This window comes from Jaculus jaculus, chromosome 10 (genome assembly GCF_020740685.1).
Source record: "Jaculus jaculus isolate mJacJac1 chromosome 10, mJacJac1.mat.Y.cur, whole genome shotgun sequence".
NCBI classification, from domain to species: Eukaryota; Metazoa; Chordata; class Mammalia; order Rodentia; family Dipodidae; genus Jaculus; species Jaculus jaculus.
In genome coordinates, this window is record NC_059111.1 from 60936854 (window position 1) to 60961217 (window position 24364).

At 40.3% G+C, this 24364-nt stretch overlaps 1 protein-coding gene and 1 long non-coding RNA gene across 11 annotated transcripts in view; one reads left to right on the forward strand and one right to left on the reverse strand.

Moving 5' to 3' along the window:
* Nucleotides 1-24364, forward strand: part of Akap9 (A-kinase anchoring protein 9) — a 236001-nt gene that overhangs the window by 38278 nt on the left and 173359 nt on the right. For 7 of the 10 annotated variants that reach the window (XM_045159915.1, XM_045159924.1, XM_045159914.1 and 4 more), the window contains exon 1: nucleotides 14451-14556. In XM_045159915.1, the coding sequence (XP_045015850.1) occupies nucleotides 14452-14556 (105 nt within the window). In that variant the 5' untranslated portion in view covers nucleotide 14451. Of the gene's footprint in view, nucleotides 1-13571; nucleotides 13698-14178; nucleotides 14265-14450; nucleotides 14557-24364 lie in introns of those variants that run through there. The other 3 variants (XM_045159916.1, XM_045159918.1, XM_045159922.1) reach the window with 3 other exon arrangements.
* On the reverse strand, nucleotides 13304-13901 carry LOC123463936. The gene is made up of 2 exons (XR_006639281.1): nucleotides 13769-13901; nucleotides 13304-13526 (listed from the first exon to the last, which is right to left on the reverse strand). It is a non-coding gene; the product is annotated as an uncharacterized LOC123463936 (long non-coding RNA).

The following is a 24364-nucleotide window of genomic DNA, read 5'->3' on the forward strand; positions in this document are numbered from 1 at the left end:
TAAAAGAGAATGGGAGTGCTGGAAAAATGGCTTAGAAGTTAAAACATTTGCCTGTGAAGCCTAAGGACTCATGTTTGATTCCCCAGTACCCACATAAGTCAGATGCACATAGGGGCGCATGCACCTGGAGCTTGTTTGCAGTGGCTGAAGGCCTAGCAGCCCATTCTCTCTCTCTCTTATCAAATAAATTAAAAATATATTTTTAAAAAGAGAATGAGTAGGGCTGGGGGGATAGCTTAGTGCTTAAGGTACTTTCCTGTGAAGCCTAAGGACCCAGGTTCGATTCCCCAGGACCCATGTAGGCCAGATGCACAAGGTGGTGCACGCATTTGGAGTTCGTTTGCAGTGGCTGGAGGGCCAGGTGCACCCATTCTATCTGCCTCCCCCCTTTACTAAATAAATAAATAACTAGAATATTTTTTAAAAAGAAAGAAAGAAAAAAGAGAGAATGGGTAGAAAAAATTTGAAATTGTTAACACTCACATGATATCATCTCTCCCAATGTTTCTTTTCTTTTATTTATTTCTTACCTTATTTTTTTAAATCTCTTTAAGTGGTCTAGAGAGATTGCTTAGTGGTTAAGACACTTGCCTGCAAAGCCAAGGGAGCTGAGTTTGATTCCCCAGGAACCACATAAAGCCAAATGTACAAGGTGGCACATGTGTCTGGACTTCATTTACAGTGGCTAGAAACCCTGGAACCCATTCTCTTTCTTTGTTTCTCTCTCTCTCTCTCTCTCTCTCTCTCTCTCTCTCTCTTCCTCTTTCAATAAATAAAAATATTTTTAAATATCTCTTTAACTGAAAATTTAAAGGTGAATGAAAGGTAAGTATGAATATAAAATCCATATTGTTGAGTATCAGGTCTTTCTGGGAACTATTTAACCAGAGGAATTATAAGCATGCTTAATAATCTATTAACATTGCTATTGTGATGGAGAAACAAAAGGAACTTTTGGATAACTGAATATCTGAATACTTTAGTGACTAAAACTTCCATTCATCCTTTTTGATGAAACATTTTTATGCCCTTTTCTGATTCGTTGTTAGTAGGGAAGCCTCAATAGTTGCTAAGTTGCTATAGAGATAGATGCTATGAGATCCTGTAGGCTTTCTCCCCATTCAATATCTCTGTGTTCAGTTTCCTAAATAAATGTTGGATAGTAGTTTGATTTCTTTAACTTTATATCTATCTGTCTGTCTGTCTGTCTAAGAGAGGGGGCAGAAAGAGATAGAAAGAGGGAGAGAGAATGAATGGGCACCCCAGGTCCTCCAGCCACTGCAAATGAACTCTAGACAAATGGGCCACTTTGTGCAACTGGCTTATGTGGGTGTTGGGGAATCAATCCTGTGTCCTTAGGCTTCGTAGGCAAGTGCCTTAACCACTAAGACATTTCTCCAGCCCTAACTTTACATTATAAAGGCAGAAAATTCATATTTAGCTATATTACTTGAACAATAAGCACATTAAAACTATAGAAAAAAATTATTTTCTAATAAATCTTTTTATTTTTTATTTTCAGTTTTTTGAGGTAGGATTTCACTCTAGCCTAGTCTAACCTTGAATTTACTATGTAGTTTCACCTATAACCACAATTTCTCTGTTACTTTAGCCCACCTTCTTCCTCATTTGTCTCATTAGTGATTGTTACTGTTTCCCAAACCTTGTATTTCACTCATCATTCAAGTTCTTTAGTCCCTTATATTAATTGAAGCTTTGAACTCTAGTATTTTGTTCCACCTACTAAGCTTGTATTTAGCTTTTCCTTATTTGTCTAAGACTTTCATATGCATCATTAGTTGTTTATTTGAGATTTCTGCTTTGTATTGATACAGGCACTCAAAGCTTTGAACTTTTCTTTTTTTTTAAAATTATTTATTTATTTATTTATTTGAGAGCGACAGACACAGAGAGAAAGACAGATAGAGGGAGAGAGAGAGAGAATGGGCGTGCCAGTGCTTCCAGCCTCTGCAAACGAACTCCAAACGCATGCGCCCCCTTGTGCATCTGGCTAACGTGGGACCTGGGGAACCGAGCCTCGAACCGGGGTCCTTAGGCTTCACAGGCAAGCGCTTAACCGCTAAGCCATCTATCCAGCCCTGAACTTTTCTTTTAGAACTTACTTTGGAGTATATTACATATGCAGGTAAATTATATGTTCATTTTTATCTGATGTAGGAATTTTTCACTCATGTGAATTATTCAATGACCCATTGGTCATTAAAAAGTGTATTAAGACACTTGCCTGCAAAGCCAAAGGAACTAGGTTTGATTTCCAGGACCCATGTAAGCCAGATGCACAAGGTGTTACATGCATCTGGAATTCATTTGCAGGGGCTGAAGGCCTTGGTGTACCCATTCTCTCTCTCTCAAATAAATAAATAAAATAAAACAAAATATACTACTGCTGGTGTACACCTCTAATCCCAATACTTTGGAGGCAGGGGTAGGAGGATGACCATGAGTTCAAGACCACCCTGAGATTACATAGTGAATTCCGGATCAGCCTGGGCTACAGCAAGACCCTACCTCAAAACACAATAAAAATAAAAACAAAAGAAGTGTATTATTCAGCCAGATGTTGTGGTGCACACTTGTACTCCTAGCATTCAGGAGGCTGAAGAAGTATTCGTATTTAAGCCAGTCTGGGCTAAATAACAATGCCCAGTCTCAGAAAAAAGGGTATTGTCCTGCAACCCCACTGAGGAGCATCCTCAATGGAATGGGGGCAGGGACGAGGGAAAAGAGGGTACCAACACATGATGTATCCATACAAAACATCTTGCTAATAATAATAATAGTAATAATAATAATAATAATAATAATAATTTAAAAAATAGGTCTTAAAGGGGTATTTTTAAGTTTCTGTGAATATGTGTTTTTTTTGTAGTTCCTCATGTTGATAATTCAATATATGACAAATTATTTTGATCTTGTTTTTTTTTCTTTTGGTTTCTTGGGGTAGGGTCTCTAACCTAGGTTGACCTAGAATTAACTATATAGTCTCAGGGTAGCCTCAGAATTCCAGTGATCTTCCTACCTCACCTTCCCAAGTACTGAGATTAAAGGCTTGTTAAGATTCACTTTATGTCCTAAAATGTGATCTATCTTGGAAAAATATTACATGGGCTGCTAAAAAAAAATAAGTATTCTTTCTTTCTTTCTTTCTTTCTTTCTTTTTTTTTTTTTTTCTTTTTTTTGAGGTAGGGTTTCTCTCTAGCTCAGGCTGTCTTGGAATTCCTCAGGGTGGCCTGGAACTCATGGCCATCCTCCTACCTTTGCCTCCTGAGTGCTGGGATTAAAGGCATGAGCCACAATGCCCAGCTTGTGTTTATTTCTTTGCTAGTGAGATGAGTTTATTACAGACCATAGAGAGTTGTATCTTTTTAAAAATTCAATTAACCAAAAATATTGCAGGTTTTATTTATTTATTTTTAATTAATTATTTATTTATTTGAGAGTGACAGACACAAAGAGAAAGACAGAGGGAGAGAGAGAGAATGGGCGCGCCAGGGCTTCCAGCCTCTGCAAACGAACTCCAGATGCGTGCGCCCCCTTGTGCATCTGGCTAATGTGGGACCCGGGGAACCGAGCCTTGAACCGGGGTCCTTAGGCTTCACAGGCAAACGCTTAACCGCTAAGCCATCTCTCCAGCCCTATTTATTTATTTAAAAATTTTTTTTTTTGTTTTTGCTTTTGTTTTCTAGAGGTAGGCTCTTTAGCCTTGAACTCAATGATCCTCCTACACCTGCCAGAGTGCTGGGATCAAAGGTGTGTACCACCATGCCTAGGTATTTTTAAGATTTTTTTTTTTCAGGGTAGGGTCTCAGTCTGGTCCATGCTGACCTGGAATTAACTATGTAGTCTCAGGGTGGCCTCAAACTCTCAGTGATCCTCCTACCTCTGCCTCCTGAGTGCTGGGATTAAAGGCGTGCGCCACCACGCCCAGTTTATTTTTAGATTTTTAAGACAAGGTCCTACTCTGTAGCCCAGGTTATCCTCAAACTTGTGGCAATCCTTCTGCCTAGGTCTCCCTAGTGCTGGACTTATAGACCTTTTAGTGGAAAAGGTTAGTTCATTTACATTTGGGGTTTTTATTGGAAAGTATGCACATTTCCTATTACATTGTTGTTTTCTGAGTGTTTCACATACTCTTCATTTTTGTCTTTTTCTTCATTTATCTTTGAGTTTTGATGATTTGTTCAGTTAATAGTGATGTTTGTTCTTGTCATTTGTTCCTCTATACTTTTACTTATTTCAAAATATTTTTATTTATTTATTTGTGAGCAGAAAGAGATAAAGAGAAGAGAGACAGAGAGAAAGAGCATGCCAGGACCTCCAACCACTGAAAACAAACTCCAGATGTGTGTGCTATCCTGTGCATCTAGCTTTACATAGGAACTGGGGAAACAAACCCAGGTCTTCAGGCTTCGCAGGCAAGGGCTTGACTTCTGAGCCATCTCTCTAGCCCCACGTTCATTCCTCTACTTTTAAAGTGAGATTTAGTTTTGCCTTGATCTCTCATGATTGTCTGTTTTCTTTTTTTTTTTAATTTTTATTAACATTTTCCATGATTATAAAAAAAAAAATCCCATGGTAATTCCCTCCCTCCCCCCTGACACTTTCCTCTTTGAAATTCCATTCTCCATCATATTACCTCCCCATCTCAATCATTCTATTTACATATATACAATATCAACCTATTAAGTACCCTCCTCCCTTCCTTTCTGTTTTTCTTTTTTTAATATTTTATTTTTACTTATTTATTTGAAAGGGAGAGAGGGAGGGAAGGAGAGACAGAGACATATAGAGAGAGAGAGAATGGGTGCACTAGGGCCTCCAGCCACTGCATACGGGCTCCAGACACATGCACCACATTGTGCATCTGGCTTATGTGGGTCCTGGAGAATTAAACCTGGGCCCTTTGGCTTTGCAGGCAAGTGCCTTAACCACTAAGCCATCTCTTCAGCCCATGATTATCTGTTTTCTTTATCATCTGTGTGTAAGATTCCTTTAAGTAAATTCTATAATATTGGCCTAATGGTCATGAATTCCTTCATTTTTTGCTTACCTAGATGGCCCTTATTTCTCTTTTGATTTTTTTCAAAGGACTTTGCTCTATGTGGCCATTTTAGCAGTCATTTTCTTTCATGTTTGAAATACATTATTCGAAGATCTTCTGGCTTTTACTGTTTCTGCTAAGAAGTTTCTTTTTATTCTGATGGAATTACCATTGTAAATAACTTGGTAATTCTTTCTCACAGGTTTCAATATTCCTTCTTTGTTGTGTACTCTTGGCATTTAGTAGGTATTTTGCTTCCTTCTTTTCTACAAAATATTTGCAAGTATATTCACTTAACCATGTCCCAGAACTCTTGAATGATGTGGCTATAATTTATTTTTTCTTTGTCACTATTGAATTCAATAATTTATCAATCTTGTTTTCAACCCTGATATTCTTTTTCCAAGCCCTGATATTATCTCTCTTATCTGATCTGGTTGAGGTTTTTTTCAATCTAGCCCAAGCTGACCTAGAATTCACTATGCAGTCTCAGGGTGGCCTTGAACTTCTGGCGATCCTCCTACCTCTGCCTCCCGAGTGCTGGGATTAAAGGCACGTGCTACCACGCCCGGCTGTTGGTTGAGCTATTTTTAAAAAGTTTATCTCTTGGGCTGGAGAGATGGCTTAGTGGTTAAGCACTTGCCTGTGAAGCCTAAGGATCCCAGTTTGAGGCTCAATTCCCCAGGACCCACATTAGCCAGATGCACAAGGGGGCACATGCATCTGGAGTTTGTTTGCAGTGGCTGGAAGCTCTGGTGGACCCATTCTCTCTCTCTCTCTCTCTCTCTCTGCCTCCTTCTCTCTGTTGCTCTCAAATAAATATATAAAAATAAACAAAAAAATTTTTTTAAAAGTTTATCTTAGTTATTTTACTAAGGTTTGAATTCCATTAACATGCAAAACTACATTCCCTGTTATTTAATAATGCAAAATTGATCAATTGTACATATTAGACACAAGAACAAATTTTATGTAATCATTACTTATGCATGTAGTACAATACCTTGAAAATACATTTATATAAATTAGTACTATGCTAGGTTTTTGAGAACTATTCAGGTAATGATAATCCTTTCAATATGTGCAAATCAAATACTGATTTGAAACATGCTCATACATCTAATATCATGTTTTAAAATGTCATTTTGTGCATAAGGATTAGGACTGATAATTTTTTGTGATGATCTCCTCTAACAATCAAAATTGAATGCCTTTCTATGGATTCTACCTTTATTTTTTTATTTTTTATTTTTTTAATTTTCCTTTTAAAAAGATTTATTTGTATTTTATTTATATATTAGAGACAGAGAGAGAGAAAGAGAGAAGGAGGGGGAGAGAATGGGCACAATAGGGCCTCTAACCACTGCAAATGAATTCTAGATGCATGTGCCACCTTGTGCATCTGGCTTACTTGGGACCTGGAGAATCGAATCCGGATCCTTAGGCTTTATAGGCAAGTGCCTTAACCACTAAGCCATCTCTCCAGACCTATTTTCTTTACTCTGATAAGAACATTTCTGTTTCACATGTTTGATTCATTTAATAAAATAATTATTAATCCTTAGCATCATCTAATATACAGTCCATGTTTAAATAACTTGTCTCAAAAACATAGTTTTCATCATTTGTTAGGAACAAATTTAAATTATGTCTATGGACCTCATTTAATTATACAACTTTTTATTTATTTATTTATTGGTTTTTCGAGGTAGGGTTTCACTCTAGCTCAGGCTGATCTGGACTTCACTATGCAGTCTCAGAGTGGCCTCAAACTCATGGTGATCCTCCTACCTCTGCCTCCCAAGTACTGGGATTAAAGGCATGTGCCACCACACCCAGCTAATTATATATATATATTTTGTCTTTTTAATTCTAAGATTGTCCCCTCAGCTACAGAATAAGTCATACTTAGTAATCAGGAAGTCATAGAATGTCTCACATTCTAGATTTAGATCATTGTGCTCTTATGATATTCTTTAACTTATCTCTTAACCTGGATTTCCTATATACTATTATTTTAGTCTGGAGGTTTACCTGTATGCCAACTCTTTTTTTTTTTTTTAAGCAAAATCTTACTGTGTATCCCAGACTCACCTGGAACTAATAATACTCCTGCCTCAGCCTCCTAAGTGCTGGGATTACTGGCAAATACCATGATGTGCAGCCCAGATCATTTTTTTAGGCAAGAACAGTATCAAGGTGTGTACTGTACTTTGTGTTGCAAGACATACAATGTCTGCTTATTCAAGGTTTTTGATGAGGTTGATCCATAGCTTCAGATGGTATAGTCTGAGCCTTTCATTTTAAACTTTCTTATCAGTCTTGCAACTAATGGTCTTTTGTCAGTCTTCATTTTACTTGACCTCTTATCAGCATTTGTCACAGTTCATCACTCCTGTCTCCTTCAGATTTTTACTTAAATATTGGTTTCTTTTATGTAGCTAGCCACTGTTATAAGTCTTACTAGCTGATTCTCTTAACTTCTCTCACTTTTAAGAGAGAGAATATTCCAATAATCATTGTTATAACTTGTAGTAGTTCGAATGTATGTTCCCAAATACTCTCAGGTGTTTTATTAAAGCTTGTTACTTGGATTTCCAGCTGCTTAGCTGGAAAAGGTGTCACTGTGGGTGGATCCTGGGGTCTAGCCCTAAGGTGTGTTTGGGGTTGGATCTGATTTCCAGCCTAAAGGTATGCAGAACAATCTAAGCTCTGCCTGGGTCCCTGTTTTGCTACAAGTTTTGTGCTTATTTGTGGTGCTGGTTGTTTGGTGGTGTCTATTTGGATTTATGAAGGGATCCAGCTGCTTTCACCATTTACTGGTGCAGTCCGGTTCGCATTGCTGGTAGAAATCACCCAAACAAGAGAAGCTTCTGGGAAAAAGAGATTTATTTTGGCTTTCAGGCTCAAGGGGAAGCTCCACGATGGCAGGGGAAAACAATGGCATGAGCAGAGGGAGGACATCACCCCTTGGCCAACATAAGGTGGACCACAGCAACAGGAGGGTGTGCCAAACACTGGCATGGGGAAACTGGCTATAAAGCCCATAAGCCCGCCCCCAACAATACACTCCCTCCAGGAGGCATTAATTCCCAAATATCCATCAGCTGGGAACCTAGCATTCAGAACACTTGTTTATGGGGGACATCTGAATCAAACCACCACATCCCGTCCCTGGCCCCCATAAACTGATATCCATACATCATGTAAAATACAATGCATTCAGTCTGACTTTAAAAGTCCCTATAGTTTTTGTCAATTCCAGTGATGTTCATACATCCCCATAGTTCAATAACTGAGCCATAATACCAAAAAATAACCTCAGAAAACACATAATGGCACAGAATAAATATTCACACTGCAAAAGATGGCATTGGGCATAGCAAAGAAACATTCAACCAATACCAGATTTAAAATAACCAGGGCAAAATCAAACTGTAGCTGCAAGTCCAACAACTCTAGCCAGTGACAAATCTCCAAGTCCAATAATTCCAACCAGCAACAAGTCTCTGGCATTGCAATTCCACCCCTCCAGCTAGGCTACTCACAGTCCTGGGAAACTTCATCGGGGCTGGCAGCTCCTTGGCAGCCATCTCATGGTCCCGGCATCTCCACTGGGTCTCCACTGCAAGCCACGGTTCATCCTCATGGCCCCATGGGGTCTCTATGCAGGAAACCAGCAAACCTGCTTCACACTTCTCATGGCCATTTCCAAAACACAAGACTGTGCTGCAAACTAAATGATCCTCATTCCAGCATTTCTTATACTCCATGATACCAGGTAGGGTGCCAATTTGTTAATCCAGGGGGCAATAAAGCAGACTTTGAAGAACAGGACACTCCTTGAGCACTCAGGCCCCTTCAAAAGAATCAACATTCTTCCTGTTGTCCTGGCGCAGGTCAGCTAGCCCAGTCTCAAAGTTTGTAATCTCTCAGTTGCAGCTGAACAGGCAGCAGTTCACCCAAAGATTTTTCTTTATGTGCCATATCCCTATGCTCGCACCACTTCATTTCTACGCAAAGCAACCCTGCACAGCTTCTCAGGACATGGGCATAAGAGCAAGCTTTTCACACAAACTGCTAGCCCAGTCCAAGCAAAGCTCTTTCTCACCCTCATAAGCCAAACCTCACAGTCCATAGTTGTTACTGCATTCAGGTCTTGCAGCTCAGACCAGAATAGTCTACCAAGCTGTACTTACAACACTGTACGGTATCTCTTAGGCCAAGGTTTCAAATCCTCACACATTCCTCTTGAAAATCAGCTCCAAAAGGCCAAAGGCACACAGTCAGGTGGCTAGCAGCAACCCCACTCCTGGTACCACTTTATTGTTGCAGTCCAGTTTACATTGCTGGTAGAAATCACCCAACAAAGAGCAGCTTCTGGGAAAAAGAGATTTATTTTGGCTTACAGTCTCGAGGGGAAGCTCCATGATGGCAGGGGAAAATGATGGCATGAGCAGAGGGTGGACATCACCCCCTGGCCAACATAAGGTGGACCACAGCAACAGGAGAGTGTGCTGAACACTGGCATGGGAAAACTGGCTATAAAGCCCATAAGCTCGCCCCCAACAATACAGTCCCTCCAGGAGGCATTAATTCCCAAATATCCGTTAGCTGGGAACCTAGCATTCAGAACACCTGTTTATGAGGGACATCTGAATCAAACCACCACACTCCTATAAACTATGCCTTCTTTGGTTGTTCATCCCAGCAACATGGAGCTGACTACAAGAGAAATCTTATCTAAACTCATTCCTCTACTCAGCACAGTCCATAGAAAAATAATGTGAACCACAAATGCATGCCACCTAAATGATAATTTGAAATTCTAGTGATCACATTTTAAAAAAGCAGTATGACACTGATGAAGTTTGTTTTTCATATAATTTAACTCAGTTTGCCATACAATCATTTCAATAACGTTTTACTATAAGTAACTTTGTTCTATTTTGTCTTTGAAATTCACTGTATTACACTTAACCTGACATTTCATACAGGCTAATGGCTGTTGCATTGGACAGTGAGGCTGTAGGTTGGCTAATCCAATCTCTTACCTCAAAATACCATCTATATGCTGAATGCAGGCCACTCTCAATTTGTTTTCCCTAGTCTAGATTTGTCTTTTTAACTGCAGAGTCAAATATCTGAAGGTGACATCACTTATTAAATGCCTAATTTCTATGTTTAAGGTATCATCTTCAAAATCAAATTTGTAGCCTCTTGTAAATTTGTCTTTCTCCATCTTAGTTATTGGCAACTTCAGTTTCTTACATTTAAAAAATGGAGTTAACCTTTACTGTTCTTTTTGTCTCAAACTTTGCTTTCAATCTATAGCACCCATGACATTATTACTTATATATTCAGAGTATATTCAAAATATGATCCCATATTATAGCTTCTGCTACTACCATGATCCAAACTGTAATTTTTCTCTTATATGAATTATTGCAATTGTAACTGAACTTGTAGGGCAAAAGCCTCAGCTTTGGGAATCCCAAGGAACTCAGCATGGCCACTTGGTTCAATATGACCATATGATGGTGAAAAGGAGAGGTAATCAATGTATATTGGGAAGAGGAACAGGCAACTGGGTTCAGTGACCTCAAGTTCATCTTCCAAGGTATTAACATGAGCTTTAGGTTTAAATAGAGAAAGAATTGGGTCAAGGGAACAAGAGGTATGCATAATTAAGTAGTCCTGGTTAAAGTTGGTCTCATTGATCATTTTCTCAAGTTCTTGCTTCAGGGAACACCCCATCACCATGGATTACTGATCTCCTCTGGGAGTGGTCTGTCCTGTGAGGCTCCACTGTTTGTGAAATACAACATGACTGCACCTTTAGGACAATGAATGAGACTTTAGCTATTTTTTAGAGACCTGGAACAGGAAATTTTACAAAGCTGATAAAAAGTTGCCTTCATTACTCATAATTCTGTGCCTTCAGCTTTGAGGAGGAACCCTAATTTAGGGATTACTGGTTTCTAGAGAGACACTCCTTGGGTGATTGACATGAAGAGGTAAGTGGAGGTTCCAAAGTGAAGGAGAGAAATGTAAAAAGAAGGTGGTGATGTAGCCATTCATCCTGCTTTTAGTTACTTCATGGGTTCAAGTGAGGAGCCATTTTTTTTAAAGCAAAAGCAGCTCCTTAATGCCTGTATACAATGACATCCAATCTTAATAACATACATTAGATCATATGCTGAGATTTTCCAATGGCTTTTGTTTTCAGAGTAAAAGCCAAAGTTTTTACAATGTCCTTCAGAATTCCATAGAATCCAGGCTCCTGGTACTGCTATCCTTCATCTCTGTTCTCTTTCTTGGTCATGTTGTTCTATCCACCCTTGCTTCCTGCTCTCCCTTTGACATATCAGTCACACCCTAGCTTGAACGCCTTTGATCGACTATGTCCTCATTTACCTCCATGACTAGCTACCTCACCTTTTTTTCTTTTTCTTTGTTTCTTTCCTTTTCTTTCTTTCTTTCTTTCTTTCTTTCTTTCTTTCTTTCTTTCTTTCTTTCTTTCTTTCTTTTTTTTTTTTTTTGAGGTAGGGTCTCACTCTAGCCCAGGCTGACCTGGAATTCACTTGGTAGTCTCAGGGAGGCCTTGAATTCACTGCGATGCTCCTATCTCTGCCTCCAAAGTCCTGGGATTAAAAGACGTGCACCACCATGCCCGGCTCAACCTCATCTTTTTCAAGTCTTTTTTTTTGTTTTGTTTTTTTTGAGGTAGGGTTTCACTCTAGTCCAGGCTGACCTGGAATTCACTCTGTATTCTCAGGATGGCCTCGAACTCATGGTGAGCCTCCTACCTCTGCCTTCCAAATGCTAGGATTAAAGGCATGTGCCTATACGTATATATATTTTATTTATTTGTTTGAGAGAAAGTGGGGGAGAGAGAGAGAGAGAGAATGGGAGTGCCAGGGCCTTCAGCCACTGCAAATAAACTCCAGATGCATGTGTTACCTTGTGCATCTGGCCTACATAGGTCCTGGGGAATCAAACTAGGGTCCTTTGGATTTGCAGGCAAATGCTTTAACCACTAAGCCATCTTCTCCAGCCCTTTTTCAAGTCTGTGCTGAAGTATATTCTCAGGGTATGTCTTGAGTGAGTGAATGAATGAGTAGTATGACATAACATGAATAAGTGCCATAAAGATCAGTGCATTAACTCCATATACTTGTCCTTCTAATAAAAATCAACAGATCAAGCCAAGCGTGGTGGCACATGCCTTTAATCCCAGCACTCGGGAGGCAGAGGTAGGAGGATTGCCATGAGTTTGAGGCCACCCTGAGACTACATAGTGAGTTCCAGGACAGCCTGAGCTACAGTGAGACTCTACCTCAGAAAAAAAAAAAAAAAATCAACAGATCTCACTTTCAACATTTATTAATCATCTCTTACATGTAAATAAACAAATATGTTTGCAGAAACATGCATAAACACCAAGAAAGCAGTGTCCATTAGCAAAAGGAATGTCTGTCAGATATCTTTGACTTCCTTTCCTCAGGCTATCAGAATTACAGACTTAATCACTCATTCCAGTCAGGTACTACTTAGAACACTTCATTCTAGACCTAGATCTGCTCAGCTTGAAGAGTGACAGAAAAATCACTTTTTTATTGTCTCAATGCTTTTGTTCCTAGGATGTCTAATTTCATCCAGTTCCCAATTCAGCTTGCTATGACAGGACAATATATCCTTAAGTGTTTCAAGTTGACACCGTTAAGTTTGCAATATAGAGCTTTTTTTTTTTTTTTTTTTAAAGCCTTTCTTAAATCTAAGGATTTCTGATTGGAAACTAGTCTTTGGTTTCTGGTCTCTGGTAGACATAAAGACTCTAGTCTCACCTTTTTCATTTTTAACACCAACTTGCACTTAACAGTACATTTATGATTAAACTCTTTGCTTATTTTAGTTTTCACCTGCCAATTTTTTTAGTCCAAATCAAAGAAGAAATGACTGATCTGCGACGTTAAAATGTGCAGTTGTCTAGGAGTGGATTTGAGGGGTGGAGGACTGGGAGAACAAAGGAGTGAGAAAGCTGATGAGGGGGGAAAAAAGGAAAAACAGTAATTAATATTTAAATAGTAAACGTGGCTATATTCAACAAGTTTACTGGGCACAAATTGTGTGTGCTAGTCATTTCAGTACTTAAGATGGGCAAGACTGGATGCCATCCAACAGTAGTAGTAAAACAGCCCGCAGAGGACAAAAAGGAAACACGGAGGAACAGAACAGGCGTGAGTTCTGACGTTTTAATATGCAGAGGCAGCTACAAACCTGTGCAAGCACACCAGGTGAAGTCACAGAAAAGGTAGCTGTTTTAAGGTCGTTAAAGCTGGGGAGTTAGACGTGTTTTGTCTCCAACTTAGATTCCTAATTCAGGCTCCTCTGAAAGCACCATTGCTAAAGGGCAGCTCAGGAGGCGGGAGAGGAGGGTCTTGGAGGATTCGTTCCCGTGTGGCTGCAGGGAACAAAGAGCTCAGAGAAGCTGTCTGGGAGCAGCAGCTCAGGAGGTGGGCGAACCCGAAATTGGGCGAGAACCGTGATGCGGAGAGGAAGGAATTTTCAGACTACTAAAGTCATGCAGGCTGCCCTAGCAGTTCCCGTCCACCGCAGAATTACATGACTGTAGGTGAGCAAACTAGCGTCAAGGGGGGTTCTTCCCCCCCCCCATCCTTTCCCCCCGGGCTTTTGGGCGCTCACCATTGTCACCCTTAGGCATGCTCTTTTTGTAACGTGAAACAGCCATGTTCTGGAAGCACCGAATCTCTGCGAGGGTGGTGGACGTGAGAGCCGCTGGCCGCGCTCAGCCGCGGGTCCCACGTCCACGCGAGCTCTGTCCGAGAGAGGCGGGGCCGCGAGCGCACCTGCCGGCGCCCGGGGCTCTCGGCGCCTGCGCAGACGGACCTCCGCGCCCCTCCCCGCCCCGCGTGTGTTTACGTGGAGACGAAGATGGCGGCGGTGACGGCGCGGCTCGCGCGGGCGAGGACTGCTCGCCACTGAGCGCCGAGAGGCCGCCGCTGGGAGCCGGGCGACGCCGGCCGCTGCGTGCCCGGGCCGCGGAGCCCGCCGTCGCTCCTCGCTCTGAAGCGCCTTGTCCTCTCTGCCCGCAGCCAGCTACCCCCCGGTCCCCGCCCGGCGCACGGAGGCCATGGAGGACGAGGAGAGGCAGAAGAAGCTGGAGGCTGGCAAAGCCAAGGTAGGGGCGCTGCAGCCCGCGAGCCGCCGAGGAGGCGGTGGCCGGGAGCCGGGGCAGGAGGCCCTGCCCGCGGAGTTGGCGGCGCCTGCGTGTCCCCACGCCCTCCTCGCCCCGGTCCCGAGCGGGGCAGAGCAGGGGCCGAGGCGGTGAGACGCGGTGATGGCACGGCGTGGCTCCTTTCCCCTGCATGCCACAGGCACCCTCTTCCACTGCTGAGGAATGCGCTGAAATCTCCAACCTGCCGCTTCTGAAAGGGGGTTTTCCGGGTCTCGCGGGCGTTGTGCTTTCCAGGGTGGGTATTTAGGACTTGTCTTTTCTTACGTGGAGGGGCTGGGGGATTTGCACGTCTGCTCACTAGCTTGTGAACAGCTTAGGTGTCACGCTGGCACTCCGGGGTGTGTGTGATTGGCCGGTGACAGCTGCCTCGGTTGTGGCTAGAGTATGCCACAAGTGCCAGCCGAGAACTTGGCTTCAGGCGTTTTTAGAAGCAAGTCTCTGTACGTTTGTGTTTGAAGGTCTTTGTCCTGGCACGCGCTTTTGTGACGAGCGGAATGGAACTTCTGAGGACCGAAAGCTTCCATATATCAAGAAACAGCTATGGAATTTCTTGCGTTAAATAATTCATTTGTTATGGATGTGTCTGGTGATTTCTGATTTTATGTGTGCGCTCGTGTGTATATGGAAAACATGTGAAGCTGACAATACAGAATTATACATAGGTGTCCTCCGGTGGACTTAAAGAAAATTTGACGGATAATATAAATTGAATAGCATTCTTACTTTCAGAAGTTATTTGTTTGGGCTTATCTTTTGGCTGGCCTGAAAGGTTCTCTTCTTCCCTACAGTGAAGGTGCCTTTTATAGATTATATTGTCATTTTAGAGCTGTTAGTAGTCATACTTGGGAGCACAATTATGTTATAATGTATTGAACTGTCTTTTTTCTCTTCCCTTCTTTTGCCTCCTCCCACATAGACAAAGGAAAGAAGGCACCGGTTTCAGTAAGAAAGGGCTATTCTGCAGAGAGATAGTAGGTGCTTAACAGGCTTGTTAAAGGAATATGCACATTAACCTTGCATTTCTGAAATATAATTGGTGCTCCTCTAAGTGCCCTTTGTGTAAGATCAAGGCTTAAATGCCCCTGTGTAGTGAGGTAGATTTTTTTTACTGTAGATTCTATATATGGAGGGAAAAGAGAGTCAGGGTATTGTCACAAGTCCAGAGTTGCTTACACCTATGCGACCTGAGGAACTGAGCCGTTCTTTTCAATGAAGGAATTGGAGGTATCGTATGTGCGCCCTTCCACAAGCTCTGAAGTTATGATTAGATGCCCTTCTTTGTTTTTGAGGCATGGTCTCATATTGTAGCCTACATTGGCCTAGAACTCATTATGTAGCCCAGGTTGTCCTCAAACTCTTGACAATACTCCTGCCTCAGCCTCGTGAGTGCTGGGATTATAGGAGTGGGCTACCACACCCCGATGATTAGATGTTGTTTTTGTGTGTATGTGGTACATATGTGTTTCTTTGTATGTATATGGGCACATGTGTGTGCTAGTGCAGGTGTGTGTGTGTGTAGGCCAGAGGTTGATGTTGGGTGTCTTCCTCAATTGCTTTCTACATTATTATTATTATCGTCATCATTATTATTAAGACAGTGTTCTCACTGAACCTGGAGCTGACCACTTTGGGTAGATTAGCTGGCCAGCAAGCTCCAGGGATCCTCCAGTCTTTACCTCTTCAGTGCTAGGATTATAGGTATGTGCCATCATGCTGGCTTTTTATGTGGGTACTAGGGATCTGCGCCAGGTCCTTGTGTCAGTGTGGCAAGCACTTTATCAGCTAAGCCATCTCCCCGGCCCTGATTAGATGTCTTAATTGTTAATTTGGAATTTTTACTACCTGCCCCAAAACATAATTTTCCTAAATATATGTGAAACGGTCCTATTCAGCACTTGTTTTCTTTGGACAAACCCACTTGATAATAATTACATTGCTCTACTTGGCTTGGCAATTCTAGTTTCTTTACATGAGCATTTCTTTGTCATTCATAGTTCTACAAATGAAGCAAAAGTCTTTTTTTTTTTTTTCAAAACATTTATTTTTTATTTGAGGGGAGGGAGGGAGGGAGAGAATGGGCACGCCAGGGCCTCCAGCCACTGCAGACAAACTCCAGATGCGTGTGCCCCCTTGTGCATCTGGCTTATGTGAGTCCTGGAAAATCGAGCCTCGAACCAGGGTCCTTAGGCTTCACAGGCAAGCACTTAACCGCTAAGCCATCTCTCCAGCCCCTAAAAGTCTTTTTTTAATGCTAATTTTTATTTAGAATGTCATTTTATGCTATAATAGCCCACTTTTTCCAGTGAAAAACATATCAGTGAGACATAAGGGAAAGTATTTTTGTTATAGCATTGTTGCAGTCCGGTTCACATTGCTGGTAGAAATCACCCAACCAATAGCAGCTTCTGGGAAAAAGAGTTTTTTTTTGGCTTACAGGCTTGAGGAGAAGCTCCACGATGGCAGGGGAAAACGATGGCATGAGCAGAGGGTGGACATCACCCCCTGGCCAATATAAGATGGACCATAGCAACAGGAGAGTGTGCCAAACACTGGCATGGGGACACTGGCTATAAAGCCCATAAGCCCGCCTCCAACAATACACTCCCTCCAGGAGGCATTAATTCCCCAATATCCATCAGCTGGGAACGTAGCATTCAGAACACCTAAGTTTATGGGGGACACCTGAATCAAACCACCACAAGCATTAACTGTACAATGTAAAAACACTTGGTAACTTTAAAAACACATAAAGGGCTGGGGTCGTGGAGGAAAGAGCACTTGCTGGCCAAGCATGAGGACCTAAGTTCAATTCTCAGAACCCATGTAAAAGGCCATGTGTGGCTGTGCATTTTTGTACCCTAATGCTGAGGAGGACAGAGACAGAATGATCACTGGGGCTCCTTAGCCAGCCAGTTTAATGATGACAATAAACAAACAAAAAATGTGAGTTCCAGTTTCAGTGAGTGAATCTGTCTCTGGGAAACAAAGCAGAAGAGCAATAGGGGAAAATACTTGATCTTCTTCCCTGGCTTCCATACATGTACACATGGGGCATATACATCTGTACTTACACTACACATAGTATGCACATGCACACATATTAATAACGATAATATTAAAAGGCTTGCTCTCTGAATTATGTAAGTATGATATAATTTGAGCAGTCACTAAGGCTGTGAAGCCTACTAAAAACTAAATTAATACAGTAAAACACCATTATCAGAAATAAGCTGGGGTGAGAGGAGGGAAATGGGGGAAAGATTAGTGGAAAGGTTGGCCAAAACTAGACATTATGAAAAAGCTATAGGGAAATGAGTTTCTTTGTTACCTAATTTTAAAATATAATTAAGGACTGGAGAGAGAGCTCAGTGGTGAAGGCACTTACCTGTAATGCCTAATGACCTGGGTTCATTTCCCCAGTACTCATGTAAAGTCAGATGCACAAAGTGGTGCATATATCTGGAGTTGTAGAGGCAAGAGACCCTGGCACACCCATCCTCTCTCTCTCTTCCCTTGCAAATAAATAAAATATCTTAAAAACCATAATTAAGGCCTGGAGAGATTGCTCAGTGGTTAAGGTACTTGCCAGCAAAGCCAAAGGACCTGGGGTCAGTTCTTCAGTATTCATATAAAGTCAGATGCACAAGGTGATACATGCATCTGGAATTCATTTGCAGTGTCTAGAAGTCCTTGATGTGCCCATTCCCTCTCTCTATCTGCCTCTGCTTCTGTCTGTCTGTCTCTCTTTCTTAAATAAAATAATAAAAGGCTGGTCATGGTGGCTCATACCTTTAATCCCAGCACTTAGGAGGATCATTTCTAAATTTGAGGGCAGCTTGAGACAACATAGTAAAATTCCAGATCAGCCTGGGATAGAGCAAAACCTTATTTTGAAAAGTATCACCCCCCCAAAAAAAGAACAAAAACAAAAAGTTAAAATTTCAAAGAATGTAAATTTGGTCCAAAACTCCCTATTAGGGTAGATAATGCTATTTTCAGAAGCCATAGATTGTTGCAAGAAAACCCCAATTCCAGGGATGGGATATTTCCTAGCGAGTGGTTGGTCAGAGAATTCCCTGAGCTCCTCAAAACAATACAGGCTATTGCCAAGGCTTATGATTGTTCACAAGAACTGCATGGTAAGACACTGTTGCTGAAGACACCACATGTGTCAATGGCAGGACACTGAGAAGATAAGCTAGAACTGAGCTGAAAGTCTCCTCCCTGTGGACTAGCTGCCACAGTGCTGGAAAGTGCTACGCAGGCTGCAGGGAGAAAAGTTATCAACAGTCATTGTAGTGGATCCACCCTGCATGCTACACAATTCGCTAGCCAGGCAACATGTACCCACTGGTCCAGTGGTGGCATAACTGTTATGGGGGTAACTAACTACTGTCTTGATTGGATCTGATGTCTGGTGCTGAAAACCTACTCTAAAGCTTGGGAGGCCATAGACTCTAGTGGGGAAGCTACTGCTGTTGTTTGACTAAGTAGGTATTTTGTGCCCATCAAATTGAACTCTAAATATTGTTATTTGTTTTCTCAAATGACCAACATTCTGGCTGAAGTGAGATAGGATCTCAGTGCAGTTTTGATTCACCTTTTTCAGATGGTTAGTGAGTTAGTACATTTCTTGATTTGGTTGTTTGACATCTTTTTTTTTTCTTTTCACAATTTTTATTAACATTTTCCATGATTATAAAAAATATCCCATGGTGCCGGGTGTGGTGGCGCATGCCTTTAATCCCAGCCCTCGGGAGGCAGAGGTAGGAGGATCGCTGTGAGTTCGAGGCCACCCTGAGACTCCATAGTGAATTCCAGGTCAGCCTGGGCTAGAGTGAGACCTTACCTCAAACCCCCCCCCCAAAAAAAAAATCCCATGGTAACTCCCTCTTCCCCCCACCACACTTTCCCCTTTGAAATTCCATTCTCCCATCATATTACATCCCCATCTCAATCGTTGTACTTACATATATACAATACCAACCTACTAAGTACCCTCCTCCCTTCCTTTCTCTTCCCTTTATATCTCCTTTTTAACTTACTGGCCTCTGCTACTAAGTATTTTCCTTCTCAAGCAGAAGCCCAATCATCTGTAGCTAGGATCCACATATGAGGGAGAACATGTGGCACTTGGCTTTCTGGGCCTGGGTTACCTCACTTAGTATAATCCTTTCCATATCCATCCATTTTTCTGCAAATTTCATAACTTCATTTTTCTTTACCACTGAGTAGAACTCCATTGTATAAATGTGCCACATCTTCATTATCCAGTCATCAGTTGAGGGACATCTAGGCTGGTTCCATTTCCCAGCTATTATAAATTGAACAGCAATAAACATGGTTGAGCATGTACTTCTAAGGAAATGAGATGAGTCCTTAGGATATATGCCTAGGAGTGCTGTAGCTGGGTCATGTGGTAGATCAATCTTTAGCTGTTTTAGGAACCTCCACATTGATTTCCACAATGGCTGGACCAGATTGCATTCCCACCAGCAGTGTAGAAGAGTTCCTCTTTTTCCACATCCCCACCAACATTTATGATCATTTGTTTTCATGATGGTGGCCAATCTGACAGGAGTGAGATGGAATCTCAAGGTAGTTTTAATCTGCATTTCCCTGATGACTAGTGACATAGAACACTTTTTTAGATGCTTATATGTCATTCGTATTTCTTCCTTTCAGAATACTGTATTTAGCTCCATGGCCCATTTTTTGATTGGCTTGTTTGCTTCCTTATTATTTAACTTTTTGAGTTCTTTGTATATCCTAGATATTAATACTCGATCAGATATATAGCTGGCAAAGATTTTTTCCCATTCTGTAGATTGCCTCTTTGCTTTATTCACTGTGTCCTTTGCAGTGTAAAATCTTTGTAATTTCATGAGGTCCCAGTGATTAATCTGTGGTTTTATTGCCTGAGCAATTGGGGTTGTATTCAGAAAGTCTTTGCCAAGACCAATATGTTGAAGGGTTTCCCCTACTTTTTCCTCTAGCAGTTTCAGAGTTTGAGGTCTGATGTTAAGGTCTTTAATCCATTTGGACTTAATTCTTGTGCATGGCGAGAGAGAAGAATCTATTTTCATCCTTCTGCAGATATATATATAAATGGTTTTTCCAACACCATTTGCTGAAGAGGCTGTCTTTTCTCCAATGAGTATTTTTGGCATTTTTATCAAATATCAGGTGGCTATAGCTACCTGGACTTACATCTTGGTCCTCTATTCTGTTCCACTGTTCTACATGTCTGTTTTTGTGCCAGTACCACGCTGTTTTTGTTACTGTGACTCTGTAGTATAGGTTAAAATCAGGTATGGTGATACCACCAGCCTTATTTTTATTGCTCAGTATTATTTTAGATATTTGAGGTATTTTGTGATTCCAAATGAATATTTGGATTGTTTTCTCTATTTCTATGAAGAATGCCTTTGAATTTTGATAGGGATTGCATTAAATGTGTAGATTGCTTTGGTAAGATTGCCATTTTCACAGTATTGATTCTTCCAATCCAGAAACAAGGGATGTTTCTCTACTTTCTAGTGTCTTCTGCAATTTCTTGCTTGAGTGTTTTAAAGTTCTCATTGTAGAGATTCTTTACTTTCTTTGTTAGGTTTATTCCAAGGTACTTTTTTTTTTTTTTTTGATGCAATTGTGAATGGAAGTGATTCTCTGATTTCATCCTCTGTGTGTTTGTTGTTAGCATATATGAAGGCTACTGATTTCTGTGTATTTATTTTGTATCCTGCTACATGGCTGTAGGTTTTTATCAGTTCTGACAGTTTGCTAGTAGAGTCTTTCGGGTCCTTTATGTATAGAATCATGTCATCTGCAAACAATAACTTGATTTCTTCCTTTCCAATTTGTATCACTTTCATGTGTGTCTCTTGCCTTGTTGCTATGGCTAAAACTTCCAGCACTATATTAAATAAAAGTGGGGACAGTGGACACCCTTGTCTTGTTCCTGACTTTAATGGAAAAGCTTCCAGTTTTTCCCCATTTAGTACTATGTTGGCTGTAGGCTTGTCATAAATAGCTTTTATTATATTGAGATATGTTCTTTCTATTCCCGGTCTCTGTAAGACTTTTATCATGAAGGGATGTTGGATTTTGTCAAATGCTTTCTCTGTGTCTAATGAGATGATCATGTGATTTTTGTCTTTCAATCCATTTATATAATGTATTACATTTATAGGTTTGCGTATATTGAACCATCCCTGCATCTCTGGGATAAAGCCTACTTGGTTGGGATGAAAGATCTTTTTGATATATTCTTGTATTCTGTTTGCCAATATTTTGTTGAGAATTTTTGCATCTATGTTCATGAGGGAAATTGGCCTGTAATTTTCCTTTTTTGTTCTATCTTTGCCTGGTTTTGGTATCAGGGTGATGCTGGCTTCATAGAAGGAGTTTGGTAGAATTCCTTCTTTTTCTATTTCCTGGAAAAGCTTAAGACGCAATGTGTTAGCTCTTCCTTGAAGGTCTGGTAAAATTCAGCAGTGAATCCATCTGGGCCTGGGCTTTTTTTAGTTGGGAGATTTTTGATAACAGTTCAGATCTCCATGCTTGTTATAGGTCTATTTAAGTGATTAATATCATCTTGATTTAATTTAGGTAGGTCATATAAATCAAGGAAATCATCCATTTCTTTCAGATTTTCATATTTTGTGGAGTATATGCTTTTATAGTGTACCCCTATGATTTTTTGAATTTCTCTGGCATCTGTTGTAACATCTCTGATTTTAATAATTTGTGTCTCTTCTCTCTTTCTTTTGGTCAGATTTGCTAAGGGTTTATCTATCTTGTTTATCTTTTCAAAGAACCAACTCTTTTTTTCATTAATTCTTTGGATTTTTTTTTTGTTTCTATTTCATTAATTTCTGCCCTAATCTTTATTATTTCTTCCCGTCTACTGATTTTTGGTTTGCCTTGTCCTTCTTTTTCCAAGGCTTTAAGGTGAAGCACTATGTCCTTTACTTGCGACATTTCTAATTTCTTAATCTAGGCACTTAAGGCTATAAATTTACTTCTTAGAACTGCCTTCATTGTGTCCCAGAGATTTTGATATGTTGTGTTCTCATTATCATTTGACTCTATACATTTTTTGATTTCCTTCTTGATTTCTTCATTGACCCATTCATCATTTAATAGTGTATTGGTTAGTTTCTATGATTTTGTGTATGCTCTATAGGCTTTCTTGCTACTGATTTGTAGTTTAATTCCATTGTGGTCAGATAGAATGCAAGGAATTATTTCAATTTTCCTGAATTTGTTAAGATTTGCTTTGTGTCCTAATATATGGTCTATTTTAGAGAATGTTCCATGTGCTGCTGAAAAGAATGTATATTCTGCAGCCTTTGGATGAAATGTCCTGTATATATCTTTTAGGTCCATTCCTTCTATGACCTCATTTAGTCCAGATGCCTTTCTGTTTATTTTTTCCCTAGATGACCTGTCAATTGATGAGAGTAGGGTGTTAAAGTTACCCACCACCACTGTGATTGGTGTTATCTGTGACCTTAGTTCTAATAGTATTTGTGTGATGAATTTGGGAGCCCCCATGTTAGGTGCATATGTGTTTAGGATTGTAATGTCCTCCCGTTGGAGTGTGCCTTTAATCAATATAAAGTGACCTTCCTTATCTTTCTTGACTAATGTTGGACTAAAGTCTACCTTGTCAGATATTAGGATAGCAACCCCTGCTTGTTTTCTAGGCGCATTTGCTTGAAACACCATCTTCCAAACTTTCACCCTAAGATAATGTCTATCCTTTTGTAGAAAGGTGAGTTTCTTGGAGACAACAAATTGTAGGATCCTGCTTTTTAACCCAGTCTGCAAACCTATGTCTTTTGGTTGGGGCATTGAGGCTGTTGATATTAAGAGGTATTATTGAAAGGTGTGTATTTATGTTTGCCCTTTTTTTTTTTTTTTTGTGGTTCCGGTTCTACCTGTACTCTCTTGTGTTAACTACTATTTGAGTATTGATTGCTTTTTTCTAGGTTCCTTATATGTGTGCTTTTCCTTTTCTTCAGCATGTAGGATTCTATCAAGTATTTTCTGTAGAGCTGGTTTTGTCTTCAAATACTCCTTTAACTTGCTTTTGTCATGGAATGTCCTTATTTCTCCATCTATTTGAATGGATAGCTTTGCAGGATAAAGTAACCTTGGTCGATAGTTGTTATCTTTCAGAACTTGGAATATATCACTCCAAGCCCTTCTGGCTTTAAAAGTTTGTGTTGAATAATCTGCTGTAATCCTGATGGGCTTGCTTTTGTAGGTAACTTGATTTTTCTAACTGCTTTCAATATTTTTCTTTGGTGTGTGTGTTTGGAAGTTTGATTATAATATGGTGAGGAGAAGTTCTTTCTGGGTTTTGTCTGGCTGGGGTTCTAAAGGCTTCCTGTATCTGCATTGCCACCTCTTTCCCAATTTGGGGGAAATTTTCTTCTATGATTTTGTTGAAGATGCCTACAATGCCTTTGGAGTGGAATTCTTCTCCTTCTACTATGCCCTGAATTCTTATATTTGATCTTTTGATAGTGTCTTGAATATCTTGAAATTCCCACTCATACTTTTCCATAAGCTTGTCTTTCTTTTTGTTGGCCATTATTAGATCTGCCACCTGGTCTTCTAGCTTAAATATTCTGTCTTCTCCTTTATCCATTCTGCTGGTTTGATTTTCTGCAGAGTTTTTTATTTCATTAACTGTGTTCTTCATTGTTAGTAATTCTGACTGATTTTTCTTTATTATTTGTATTTCCTTATTTATGTCTTGTATTGCCTTCTTTATTTCATTAAATTAGTGTCTTGCGTCTTCTTTGTTTTCCTCTTTGATTACTTTGATTTCCTCTTTGATTTCTTCTTTGATTCTTTTGATTTGTTCTTTGACCTCTTTGAACATATTTACAATCATTCTTTTGAAATCTTTCTCAGGCATTTCCTCTAACTCGTTCTCACTGGAGGTCATTTCTGATGCATTAATACTTTTAGATGGATTTATATTGTCTTGCTTTTTAGTGTTTCTTGTGTTATAATGTATATATTTT